Source organism: Gekko japonicus, unplaced genomic scaffold, assembly GCF_001447785.1.
Source record: "Gekko japonicus isolate JY-2015 unplaced genomic scaffold, Gekko_japonicus_V1.1 scaffold3267, whole genome shotgun sequence".
Classification (NCBI taxonomy): Eukaryota; Metazoa; Chordata; class Lepidosauria; order Squamata; family Gekkonidae; genus Gekko; species Gekko japonicus.
In genome coordinates this window covers 136,691-150,779 of record NW_015169276.1, presented here as the reverse complement: position 1 = coordinate 150,779, position 14,089 = coordinate 136,691, and the positions used below count along the sequence as shown (strand labels likewise).

The 14,089-nt window shown below is 47.3% G+C and overlaps 1 protein-coding gene across 1 annotated transcript in view; it reads left to right on the top strand.

The window, feature by feature from the left end:
• GH1 (growth hormone 1) overlaps window positions 1-1,266 on the top strand; it is a 14,065-nt gene extending 12,799 nt beyond the window's left edge. The window contains exon 5 of the mRNA XM_015416561.1: window positions 862-1,266. Within this exon, the coding sequence (XP_015272047.1) occupies window positions 862-1,062 (201 nt within the window). The 3' untranslated portion in view covers window positions 1,063-1,266. The remainder of the gene's footprint in view (window positions 1-861) is intronic.
• The last annotated feature ends 12,823 nt before the right edge of the window (window positions 1,267-14,089 follow it).

Sequence of the window (14,089 nt, the reverse complement as noted above, 5' to 3'; positions counted from 1 at the left end):
CTGAAAATCCCTATAAACTCTACCCTATTCCTTCCTCCTTCTTTCCTGTGGTGGAAAGTGCCATCAACACACAGCTGACTTATGGCAACTCTGTAGATTTTTCAAGGCAAGAGACATTCAGAGATGCTTTGCCATTGCCTGCCTCTGCACAAACACAAAGCTAACGCAGCTACCTAATACTCCTTCTGTTACTACTCAAGCCCTACAGCTCTCTTAAGCCAGGCTTCTCTCTGCTTGTACTCACTGTCCCCAGTGAGGGATTTTTCTCCCAGACAAGTCTCCTCAGCTTAGCTCTGTGAGAGGCAAACCACAGAGAGGAAAAGAACCCAGTTTAACTGACCACCAAGTATATAAACAATCTCCTCAGAGAATTCCTGGACCCCCATTAGTTACCGCTGGTGCAAAGCCTTGTGGGGATTGTAGGCTGTCTGCTTCCCACTTAGGGTTGCCAAGTAGATTTTTCCTACTGGCGGGGGAGCCTCGCTGGGCTCCGGGAGCTCTCTGTTGATGCGCACGCAAAGCGCGTACGTGCCGGCAACACATCACTGGAAGTGACGCGCGATGTCAATCACATTGAAGGCGTAGCCCCGATCATCAGAGAGTTCCCCCCAGGGCCCAATTTCGCAGTGGCGGAAATCGGGCCTCCAAAGCGGGGGTTTACCCACCCACCCCGCCCCCACTTGGCAGCCCTATTCCCACTCCCAGGCAGGTCTCTTAGGCCTCACTAGGCCTAGTCCTGCACAGATCTTCAGAGGCCTACACAGATCATGACACAGGGCTTGGCAAAATCCGCCATATTATTGATGTTTTGCAAAATTTAGTTTCCGGGCCTTCCCAACTTATAAAAGCATTTTCCCACAGGAGTTGGGGGATGGAAACTCCCGGGGCCTTCATCTCCTCATGCACAGCTATGACAAGTTTGATGCCAGCCCCCAGAACGAAGCCTCTCTGATGAAGAACTATGGTCTCCTGTCCTGCTTCAAGAAGGACTTGCACAAAGTGGAGACCTACCTGAAAGTCATGAAATGTCGGCGTTTTGGGGAAATTAACTGCACCTTCTGAGGGCAAACAAAAGACCCCTCTGCCCAGGTGTTACTTTTCACGCCATTCTCCAAGGTCGGGTGAAGTTGGTGTGCTGCTGAGACCACCTCCCGCTGCGATCTCCTGCAAGTAAGGAAATCCTGAGCCAAACGGAGAGCAGAGCATTCTGCCTTTTGTAGCTCCGCTGCTTGTAAGACACCTCGGTCTGCCCCCTTTGTGCTTGGAAAGACGGATGGAGCTGCGCCTGTAAAAAAATAAACCTGCTCTCAGCTTAATCCTACGCGGTGGTGACTTTATTGCAATTTGAAGCACAGCGAGTCTATTAAACTATGACAAGGTTGATTAGGAATGAACAGCACCATCTGGGGCAGGAAAGATCTCCCCTTCCCATCCCAATTTTCATAACATTGTCTAATGCCTAGGGCTGCTGGCCACTGGTTTTGACACCTTTTCAAGAAATATTGATGGAGGAGCAACCCAAGTGAGGCCTCTCGTTCCAGAGATACATGACTCAAAGAATTAGGCTCTGCATGCAAACGCAGGAGGGCTCTGCAGGTGGATATCCCAAAGGCATCTTGCTGGAAATACGACTGTGGCCTAAATGGACCTTTGGTCTGTTCCAGCAGGGTCATGTGATGTAGATGCATCTCCCCACCCTATATAACGTACTCCATTCCTAGGGCCAGTTTCTCTAGCCAAGCAACCCCAATGACTTCTTGGGGCAGCACTGAGAGGAGGGTGTTAGATGCCCCACAGGGGCACAGCTCGCTCTCAGTGGCAGGCAGGGGAGGGGACTGGAACCTAGGGTTGCTAACCTCAAGGCGGTGGCTGGAGATCTCCTGGGATGACAAGTGGTCTCCAGGCAGCAGAGATCAGTTCACCTGGAGAAAATGGCCACTTTGGGAGGTGGAATCTAGGGCATCGTACCCCACTGACGTCCCTCCTCTCCCCAGGCTTCACCCCCTAGATCTCCAGGTGTTTCCCAACCCCACTGGTGCCCCTGCCTGGGCCTGCACCTGCCTCTAGGCAGGAGCAAGCCAAAGCCCCTGCAGCATTGTCAGGAGCCACAAAACACCACGAACAGCTGCTGGCCCTTCATGTGAGCAGGAAAAATAGGGGAGGGGGAGTCATCTGCCGTTAGCAAAGTAGTGAAAGAGGAGGATCATCTGTCTCCCAGTTAGAAGAGTCTGGAGTTGAACCCTCTCGGACATCAGGCCTTCAGAAGTGTATGTGTGGGGACATTGCTGTTATTCATAAGTGAAGTGCTCTGCTCATGGTCAGAGGCCCCATCTTGTTTATGCACTTATTTATTTCATCTATAGCCTGCCTTTTTTTTGCTGACACTCAAGGCAGATTACACAATTGAAACCATGCAATAAGAACAGGGTTACAAAATACAACCAGTGGTAAATAAAAAATGGATCACAGAATCAAAGAACAATGCAAAAACCAAAAACAGTGTAACCTATGCGAAGGACAAAGCAACGAAAACCACAGGTGTTGAGTGTTAACATAAACAATCTGGAACTAGGGATGAGCAGTATAGTGGCCAAGTTTGCAGATGACACAAAATTATTCAGGATGGTGAAAACTAAGGCTGACTGTGAGTAGCTTCAAGAGGACCTCCACAAACCAGGTGAGTGGACAACACTGGCAAATTGTTTGGTCCTGAGGACCTTGGAGTTCATTTCTGTAGATGCCAATGTAGATCTAACTTTCCTACAGTTCCTGGATTTTGCACTAAGGCCAAATCTCCCTTTTGTAGGGTTCGAGATCTGGTTGTCCTATTAAAATACATCTTCTGTTTACCCCGTGCCTCAGCTAGTGCTTTCTCTTTAAGTTATCTTGCAAATTAGCAAAGAATTGAGTCACAGGTATGGGAACCTCCAATGTAGTCACTCCCTCCCAATTTCTCCTCAACAGGCTCAAAACACCTGGCAGTTTTCTTCCGAAAACTACTTCATTGGGGGATAATCCCCCAAGGGAACAGTGTGGCGCTTCCCTAAAGGCACTGACCAACATACTGAGGACTTGCTCCCAGTCCCCTTGGTGCTCATGGCAAAAAGCCTTTATCATCCGTACCAAGGTTCCACCCCAATGCTCACTCTGTCCATGGGATTGCGGATGATAAGGAGTGCTCAATTTTTTACTTATGCCAGTGATCTCATAAAGCTTTTGCATTAGTTTATAAAGAAATTCAGTTCCCCTATCCGAGGTTATAACCTGTGCCAGTGCCAAACACATGCATACTCCGGACAATGGACTTGCTTCACCCCAAAGCTACTTCTTTTCAGCCTCAATCGCTAATTCTCTCAATCCCACCTCATCCTTTCTCCCCACGTTTTCTTTAAAATAGAAACTCCTGACTTCTACTCCTTTTCCAAACCCCAAACCCAGGTGGTTCATCAAGTACTATTGTTTCCAGTCTGATTAGGTTAAATTAGCAATCCATTAGTTCTTTGAACCACTGAAGGAAGCAATCAGGAACCCAACTCAAGTTTTACTTTGCATTCTAGAAGAAAACCTACAATCTCTTTTGTCCATTCCTGGGAACTCTATACAGTGTTTCTAAACTACATTGTTTTGCCCTTGATTGATCTCATCAATGTTTTGTTCTGAGGGGCCCTCACAGTAGCAAGCCCTCCGAACCCATTTTGGGTATAAGTAGCCCAGCGCAGCCCCATTGCTGTGTTCGTGTTGCCTTGGGCACCTACTGACACCCCACACACACACAATATATTGGGTCCTTCCTCTCCCTGAAGCGCTGGTCATTTTGCCATCTCTCCCTCTCTGCGGACTCCTTGACGTCTTCGGGAGAGGTAGCTATCGCCTCACTCCCTGCTATTCTCCTGCTCCTTCCTTTGTTTCTCAGACTTTGTATGTGTGTATGCTTTCTGGGTGCTTCTTGTACATTGGTTTCCTCATTTTCCATTCAATAAAACATTCTCTATTTTATCCTTGGACTGGTTATTGAGAGCTCTCTTAAAGGGAAAGATCCCCATAGACATAGGTAGTAGATCCTCGCTAAATGCCCCACCTCTCGCTGAGGCCTGCCATTTAACTAAATTCCCCTAGAGACTGAAAGCAGCAATTCAGATTCTTAAATTAAGCTGGTTGGGGTAACAAGGAGGCAACATCAGGGGAAGGAACTGGTTGGCCACTGTGTGAGACAGGATGGTGGACTACATGGACCACTGGTCTGATCCAGCAAGGGCTCTTCTGATGTTCTTCTCAGGGGAAGGCCTTGGCCTCTCTGTCCTGTTGTTAGCCCTCCAGAGGAACTGGTTGGCCACTGTGTGAGACAATATGCTGGACTAGGTGGACCACTGGTATGATCCTGTAGAGCTCTTCTTATGTTCTTATGAAAGCCCTGGCTTGTATGCCCTGTTGTTGGCCCTCCAGAGTAACTGGTTGGCCACTCTGTGAGACAGGATGCTGGACTACATGGACCACTGGTCTGATCCAGCAGGGCTCTTCTGATGTTCTTAATGACTTCAGGGCTGTTGTCCTGCTAGTACTGAATACCCATGTCTGAGGCAAAGGTGTGGCTACAAATTAGCTCTGGCCCTCCGTGGGTCTCAAGATATTTCTTATGCCCCGTTCACACGGAGCATTTGCCGGGCTAAAGATACAGATGAGAGGCGGATTTTCCGGGCGCGATCACACCGCAACATCTGGGAAGTGTAGTGCACCCATGGCTAACCCATGGCTTTGTGCTGAAGATATGGAGTAAAAAACTAGTACTTACAATGCACTAGTTTCCAGAAAACATGGGGAAAGGGCGGGCGTCTGTTCGCATCCCGTCCTAGTCCCATCGCAAACCGGTTAATTTTTTTAAAAGTCTTCACAGGATGCGCACAAACGATCATGCGCATGCTCACCTTTTGTTGAAAAAAATATTCCTGTTTGCCTAGGAAGCGGCGCCTAGCGATTGCTGGTGTGATCACGCCGCGCCGCTTCTTTGCCTCGCTGCAGGATAGCCGTGTGATCGGCACCTCACGCCCTAACTACGGGACCTCGACAGGACGTGTGATCGGGCAGCCGCACATTATTTTGCTCCAGGGCAAACAGCCACGCTTCCCCGCCGCATTTTTCGGCCTGTGTGACTGGGGCCCCACATAAGCTTTCTCAGCTAAAGCAACTGGAGCCACACAGCTCATGGGGGGGATCAAATGCTTTGGGGCAGAGACCCCCTCCACCTCATGTCTGCTTCCTCAGCTTCAATGTGTAACTTTGCTGTAGTCAACCTCCCGTTGTGGGGCAGGATGGAGTTCTCCAGGAATTACAAGTAATCACCAGATTGCAAAGAGGAACTGGGAGGAACTGGCAGCTTTGAAGGGTGAATACTGTGGCACCACACCTCCACTAAGTACCCTCCCACACACCCATGCCATCCCCAGGTACTGCTCCCAAATCTCCAGGAAGTTCCCAAGCCAGGATTTGCAACCTTAAGTTCCTACACAGAGCTTTTACATCAGACTTTCCTCCAATTGTTCCAAAAGGAGGGGTTTTATGGTTATGATGCCAACAGCCGCAGGGGACTGCGGTTCTTTGACTTGTGTGGCTGGCCAATTGAAGTCACACAGTGAGATACAGTCCAGGCAGCAAGGAGGGTAAAATGTATTCAAATAAATGGGACATCATACAACCAAAACTTCAGCCCAGACGTCCAGTGAGTAACAGCAGGGATCTGACTTATATACCTTTGTTGCTCCTCCCAATTTTACACCACCACTGACATCATTGACAAATGTTCAGTTTGATTTTCTTTGTTTGCAACATTCATTAATCTTACATTTGACAAACAAGATGTTATTGGCCACATTTAAACTTTACAGATCTTTGATGATGCAGGTGCCTGTCTTGTTAAAAATGATATGTGCATCTTCTTGGCTGTTCTCCCAGACTTTCTCACCTCTGAATGAACTAACAGACTGAGTTCATACTGAGTACAGGATTTAACTTTTCTCGTTATAATATGGTTCCTCTATATCAATACATGCATATATGTATATAAAAAGCACTTTAATAACATTTCTGTGGGCTATTCCTATTAAAGATGTATAAAACATGTATAAAATATAAAAAATATAAATTCTAATGATAGTCCAAAGAATTAAACCCTTTTCATGCATTTTCTAATGTTACAAAGTAGCCTATGACATAAAACTTCCACAGATATCTTGAATTCACCTGTTATCCTTTATTTTAATCAGGGTTTTTTAAATTGAATTTTAAAAAGATATTAAATCTAAATTAAATGTTCCAATTTTGCAAAAACATGCCATTTTGCTTTAGCCAGTAGGGGTCCTTCTTGTATAAAATATGTTCCACACTTTTAATTAGCCTTTTTAATTGTCAAAAGACTTGTGATTAATATCTTCTGTTTCTGGCTGGACTTTGAGAGAACAATACACCTGGTCATTAGCTCTTGGAAGCATCTTTGGCTATTTCATTCTATGCAAGCAAACAATCCATTTGCCTTAAAATAATGAGAGCTGCTGAAAAGACATAGATATATATATTGCTTATTGATCAGAATAAATTTTCCAATAACTCAATATTAGTATGTTAAAGCATTTTAAACTTAAAGAAGAAAAGGTTATCATGATTTTCCTTATTAAAAGTACTAAAAATCATAAGCAGTAATAAGCTTCTGAAACCATTCCTTTGAAGCAGAAAGCCTAAACATAAATCTGTGTACTGATTTCTTTTGATGCTGGGACACCTGTTCATTAAGAAATTCCTTCTTTGACAATTAAATAGGATATAAGACAGCTGTTTTTACAATTCTGCTTGGTATTAACTGGTTTGCCAACTGATCCAGGAAATCCCAATGTCTTTTCCCAAAAATCTCTGAAACACAATCAATAATCAATGTTGTTGTTCAGTCGCACAGTCGAGTCTGACTCTTCATGATCCCATGGACCACATCACACCAGGCCCTCCTGTCTTCCATCGTCCTCCAGAGTGTGCTTAATTTCATGTTCATTGCATCGATAACACTGTCTAACCATCTCATTCTTTGACAATTCAATAGATTTTGTTCATTAGGCGTTCTCTACAGTTATCAGAGCATCTTTCGCTCATTAAAAATATAAAAGATGCACCAAACAAAAAACAATCATGCACAAAGCAGTTGTTTGGGGAGAGCTTCAAGCACCATTTTTTTGTAATGCAGAGCGAAGACTTGCTTCCTTCCAATCATCTATCCAAACAACATGCAAATATTTATTGTTTTACTTCATTTATAGTCTCCCTTTTTGGTTGAGGCTCAAGGCACATCAGACCAATGTGTGTTTGCAGGCTGTGGGGGGACTTAGGCTGGGAATGTTGGATCAATGCACAATGTGTTTGAAATGATGGGTTATGAGCAGAGTACTCCAGGCACACTGCACAACAGAATTACCTGGTGTGTTTGTGTGTGTGTGTGTGTGTGTGTGTGTGTGTGTGTGTGTGAGCTTTTGGGAAATGCAGTCACACACTGAGCCTTTTTATGTATATTAGCAGATTTATGTGAGTCCTTTATTGTAAGGAACTCCATTCTAGATGAGATAGGGATAGGATTTTAATCTCGTCTAACCAACCAGGAAGGATGGAGATGCAGGAAGTGATGCATCCTCCTTCCAAGCCTATTCCTTTAACAGAGGCTTCGTGGAATGTGATTTAGCTCCATGCCATGAAAAGCTTCCATTGCCCATTTCCACACAGTAAGCCTCTACTTTGGTGTAGTGGTTAAGTGCGCGGACTCTAATCTTGAAGAACCGGGTTTGATTCCCCACTCCTCCACTTGCACCTGCTGGATGACCTTGGGCAAGCCGTAGCTAGTTCTGATAAGAGCTGTCCTTGAAATAGAGCAGTTTCTGTCAAGAGCTCTCTCAGCCCCACCTACCTCACAGGGTGTCTGTTGTGGGGAGGGGAAGCCGCTCTGAGACACCTTTGGGTAGTGAAGGGCGGGGTATAAATCCAATCTCCTCCTCTTCTTCTTCTAAAGGGACGGGAGGACATTTTTCTTTCAGGCAGGTGGCAACCCTAACTAGAAGAGGATTTCTTAACAAATCGGGGTTGTCAGCTCTCTTTTCAGATATGTGCCTGTCATGCAAGTATGTAAAGTGCAGTAGCCTTCGCCAACAGGGGACCATTCCTTCTCCCCCTGTCTCCATGCTGGATAAAAATGTACGTGTTAAATTTCTGTCCCGCATCCTTCTCTCAAAGACACAGGAGTCAACCGGGCACCCTGCTAGGAACAAATGGAAAGTGCTTTACCCACCCCTACAATTTGTGAGGGCTCACGTTTGCCAAAGGACTACCCCTTTTGTCTTTGGGGCAAGAGGCGGCCGCATGGCTGAGATGAAAGGCAAAATGGAAACGCTTGCTCTGCTCCGTGCAAAGCACAAATGCTCCTTTCTTGTGCAAACTCATTAGGGCTGCATTCCTCCGTGAGAGGAAAGCGATGGTGAACCTAGACAGCATGATAAAAAGTAGAGACATCCCCCTGCCAACAAAAGTCCGCATGGTCAAAGCAATGGTATTCCCAGTAGTCATGTATGGCTGCGAGAGTTGGACTATAAGGAAGGCCGAGCGCCGAAGAATAGATTCTTTTGAACTATGGTGCTGGAGAAGACTCTTGAGAGTCCCTTGGACTGCAAGAAGATCAAATCAGTCAATCCTAAAAGAAATCAACCCTGACTGTTCCCTGGAAGGCCAGATAATGAAACTGAAGCTCAAATACTTTGGCCACCAAATGAGAAGGGAGCACTCACTGGAGGAGAAGACCCTGATGCTGGGAAAGATTGAAGGTCAAAGAAGACGGGGACGGCCAAGGATGAGATGGTTAGACAGTGTCATAGATGCAGTGAACATGAAATTGAGCTAACTTCAGAGGACGGTGGAAGACCGGAAGGCCTGGCGTGATCTGGTCCATGGGGTCGCGAAGAGTCGGACTCGACTGTGCGACTGAACAACAACAAGCAATAGATTCAAATAAATCCCTGTACCTCTACACTTGGGTCAGAGAAACTCTGTGATTACTTCTCTGTTTCATCTGAACTCTGTTACTGTCCTATCATTAAGAGACAGGGTTGCCAGATCCAGGCTGGGAAGCTCCTGGAGATTTGGGGGTGGTGCCTGGGGGGGATGGGGACGGGAGGACGGGGACCTCAGTGGGGTGCAATACCCTGCAGCCCACCCTCCAAATCTCCAGGGGGAACTGATCTCTGTGGTCTGGAGATCATTTGTAATTCTGGGAGATCTCCAGGCCCCACTTTGAGGTTGGCAACCCGAGAGGGGAAGGATTATGAGGACAAGTGTGCTGGAGGGGGGGGGGTGCAGAGCCACAAGGTGAGAACTGAAGGCCAGAGGGGAAGAGGCCAGGACAGTCAGTATGAAAGAACCAGAGTTTATGCCACGGGAAGGGGGACAGATGTATTTTGGCAAAGTTGGAAAGAGGGATTATTTGAGGAGAGCAGAGGAAAACTTTGCAGGAAAGATCAGAAATTCAGTCTTCGAAGGGGCAGCAGCCCCTAAAAGTCCTTATAAGCTGCGGAAGAGACGTGGAAAGGAGAAGTGAAGGCTGAAGGACTCTGAATTCTGCCTTTGAGATCTTTGAAATTGGATGATTAGGGGTACTTTTCTAAGACAGAATTTAAGTTTTAAAGAAAAGAAAAGTTATTGTAACTTTTTGGCTCAGTTTATAATGGTACAAACAAAGTGAAGACTTGATGTAACTAAGCTGGTGGGATGATCTCCTCTCTTGGGGTTTTAGTTAGTAGTGGGTATCTTTACTTTATCCTTAAATGTAGTTCCCCCCCCCCTTTTATTTTCTGTTGTAGTTTTTGTAGTGATATAAAAAATAACAAAAATTCCCTCCGGGGGCTCAACAAAAAAAAGAAAGAAATTCAGTCTTCGACACAATGAATTTAAGATGGCAGTGAAATATCCAATAGAGTCGAGGTGGGTTTGTATAGAGGAGTTTGGAGCGAGGCAGAACGGTGTGTCCTCAGCTCACACCTTGGACTGAAAGTGATGAGATGCAATGAAGCCACCCAGGAACAATGGTCTATTATGCACACACAGCGTAATGTAGATGTTCTGAGCAGTAAGCCTTTAAGCTTGACTTCGGATTCTGTGCCTGCCTTATTAACCATTCTTTTCCCTCCGGTGTATTTATTCTGCCGCTACAATTTTTAAAAAACTGAGTTTTCTAAATCAAGGTGGGAATGTCACTTGTGATGTGTGGAGTGTAGCTTCCAAAGGCTTTTGTTGTTGTTATTTTTAATTTATGCAATTGCCCTATTGCAGCTGTGCAGTAGCAGCCAGCAAGCACCTTCCATTTAAATCTTCATGGTTCAGTTTTTGTTCATGTATTTTAGCCTTAGTTCATTGAATGAAAGGGAACACAAAGGGGGGGGGGGAACCATTGCTGAAACTGACAGGATTATTTTTGAAACTGACAAGCAGCTGCAAGCCCTGTTTTTCATATTGCCAAGCACTAGGGGATTCTGGGCTGTGTTATCAGCCTCTGTGGAAAACAGTAAAGAGTCACATGATCTCATAATATGGGGGAACACATTGAAAGTACAGAATGAACAGTAGAACCCAATGGCACTGGCATTGCAAGCTTTGATCACTGGCAACATGTGTGTGTGTACCATGCTTTGCACAGCGCTGCAATTTATATGGAGGAGGAGTCCTCAGGCAGAAGCTCTGGAGAGTTTTTTTAGTCTTGTGCCACTAAATTGAAAAAAAAAGTATTTTTGCAGGTGCCCTTCCTTGCTAATTTGTGTGGTTTTCTCTTTGTGATTCTCTAATTTGAACCTGCAAACTGGTTGTGATCTTGGCAGTTTTTAAAGCCTCTCCTGTGCGGATTGCACACACAAGACTCCACAGGACTGGCAGGCGCGCTCGATGTTGACGCGCAGTAGCGCAGGCTGCTCATGGAAGCTGATGTAGGAGTTGGAGAGGTTGAGGATCCACACTAGCCAAATTTGTGGCAGGGGAGGAGTTTTCATGACTCACGAAAGCTCCTCGCCTGCCATAAATTTGGTTAGTTTTTTAAGGTGCTGGTGGACTCTTGCTCTTTTCTACTGCTGCAGGCAGACTAAAGTGAGCTCTGCACACACTGAATAATGCACTTTCAATCCACTTTAGCAACTATTTGCAAGCGGATTTTGACATTTCACACAGTCAAACCCAATAGCAAAGGGCATTGACAGCAGTGTTCCCTCTAAGCCGAGTTCGTGTGAGTTGGCTCACAGTTTTTTAGCCTCCTCCAGCTCACAGATTTTTGTCCTAGCTCAGGAAGGATGGCTCCAGAGCAAACTCATTGGTGCAACAGCCAAATCGCTTGCTCACCACTTTGATTCCAGCAGAGCTCACAGAGTAGAATTTTTGCTCACAAGACTCCACAGCCTTTTGACTCCAGACTTCAAAAAAGCTGTCTACATTTGGTGTCGTTTTCACACCTCAAGAGGGCTAGCATACTTTTGCACATCCACATATGTTCATCGTCCTTTGGGGCAGTTCCACTGTCATTGCACCTCTGCACTGCTTTGAAAGAATCTTCTCCAAACAACATTCAAACAAGCAGAAAAGATAAGCTTAGTAAAATAGATAATGAATTTAGAAACTTAATAAGCAGAAGAAATAATAAAGTCTCTTGTTATATGTTATATGTTGTGGGGGTAGTTATTTATTTAGTTGGGGGTTGTTTGTATGTATGTCTGTAGTATATAATGGAAAAAAACAATAAAAGTACTTATTGGGTACTTATAATAAAAAGAAGAAGCAAGCATAGAGAAAGACGTGTCACAGCAGCAGGAAACGGATTTAAAAATGCAGATGCGACCTGAAAGTGTACTACTCAGCCGGTGCGAAAGTTCCCTTAACGCGGCTGCTGCCCATCTTGTGCTACCAGACAAGCGTTCAGGTCCTAAAAACAGCCCCAAACCCCGAGAAACGCTCCGGCTCCACCCCGCCCACCTTCAGCCAATGAAAGGCCAGCACTCCATCCTGCGCTGACCAGTGCGGGAAGGGGGCGGGAGGGCAACGCGCAAGTCAATCAAGGAGAGACAGGCAGCGAAGGGAGGCGGGGACTAAGGCGGAGGAGCCAATAGAAATCCGGAAAGAGCGAGCGAGACGCGTGCCCGCCCCCCGTCCCGCTCTTGCCCTATCGGATCGGGGCAAATTCCGCCCCGCCCTTCCCGGTGACGTCACCAGGCGGCGCGTCCCCGTCTCTGCGCCGCGGCGGCTCGGGCTCACTTCCGGGTCCCCTCAGAAGTCGTCCGTCGGGAACGGTCCACGGAGCCGGTGAGCCCCCCGCGGGAAGGAGCAGGTGGGAGGGCGGAGGGGAGGGCCCGTGGTCAGCGCGTCGCCCCGGGGCTGGGGAGACCCGGCTTCCAAGCCCCGGTCGGCTGTCAAGTCCGTCGGGTGGCCGCTTCCTCTCAGCCTGGCCCACCTTGCAGGGTTGTGGCTGGAATAAAGCGGAGAGAGGGGCCCCATGGAGCAGCTTAGTCTGTCTCAGGCTGTAGGGTTGCCAGGTCTGGGTCGGAAAATACCTGGAGAATCGGGGGGTGGAGCCAGGAGTGGGCGGGGTTTGGGGAGGGGAGGGGCCTCGGCAGGGTCCAGTGCCGGAGAGCCCGCCCCCCCAAAGCAGCCATTTTTCTCCAGGGGAGCTGATCTCTGTCAGCTGGAGATCAGTGGTCAAAGCGGGAGATCTCCAGGCCCCACCTGGAGGCTGGCAACCCCTAAGCTCAGGGGTTCCCTCTAATTTGTGGAGTCTTGTAAGCAAAAATTCTACTTTGTGAGCTACTGGGCATTAAAGTTGTGAGCGAGCGATCTGGCTGCTGCATAAATTAGTTTACGCTGGAGCCACCCTTCCTGAGCTAAGGCAAAAATGTGTGAGCCGGAGGCTAAAAAACTGTGAGCTAGCTCACACTAACTCAGCTTAGAGGGAACACTGGTGGGGAGGTGGGGTGGGGCTAACCCTGGAGGGAAAGCGGGATGCCCGCCGAATTAGAGTAACCACGTGTCAAAAGGGGGCTCAGGTGTGTGTGTGTGTGTGGGGGGGTAGTAGCCCTGTTGATCTGAAGCAGCCTGCTCACATGGCAGCTTCCACCCAGAGTGAAACTTTGTTGACCTTAAAGGCGCCCCTCTGGACTCAGACTCTGTTCTATGAAAAGTGGCGTCCAGGGGAGTGAATGGGGGCGGGCCGCGAAGGTGCAAGGGAGAAAGAGAGCCACAGAGTGGGGCTCGATCCTCTCCCAGCTCTTCTTCTCCTCAGGCGGTTTCTGCTTGGCCCCCCAAGGGGGCTGTGCGGGGCAGTGTTCCCTCTGAGCTGAGTTGGTGTGAGCTAGCTCACAGGTTTTTAGCCTCCGGCTCACACATTTTAATCCCCAGCATAGCATTGGCCTTCTTTATTGCAGTCACACACTGTCTCGACATTTTCAGTGAGTTATCTACTACAGCTCCAAGATCTCTCTCTTGATCAGTCTCTGCCAGTTCAGACCCCATCAATGGGTATTTAGGATTTTTGGCTCCAATGTGCATCACCTTGCACTTGGCCACATTGAACCCCATTTGCCATGTTGACGCCCACTCGCCCATCCTTGACAGATCCCTTTGGAGTGCCTCACAATCACTCGCCCATCCTTGACAGATCCCTTTGGAGTGCCTCACAATCCTCACTGGTTTTCAGCACCCTGAACAACTTCGTATCATCCACAAATTTAGCCACTTCATTGCTTACTCCCAACTCCAAATCATGAATGAACAAGTTAAAAAGCAGTGGACCAAGTACTGATCCCTGCGGTACCCCACTGCTTACCCCCCTCCACTGAGAGAACTGCCCATTCCAGGAGATCTCCAGCCCCTCACCTGGAGGTTGGTAACCATACTGCTTCGTGACCTTTTTCTGCTTGATCTTTTTCCTGACAGATGTCCTGGGCAGTGTTCCCTCTAAGCTGAGTTAGTGTGAGCTAGCTCACAGTTTTTTAGCCTCCAGCTCACACATTTTTGTCTTAGCTCAGGAAGGATGGCTCCAGAGCAGACT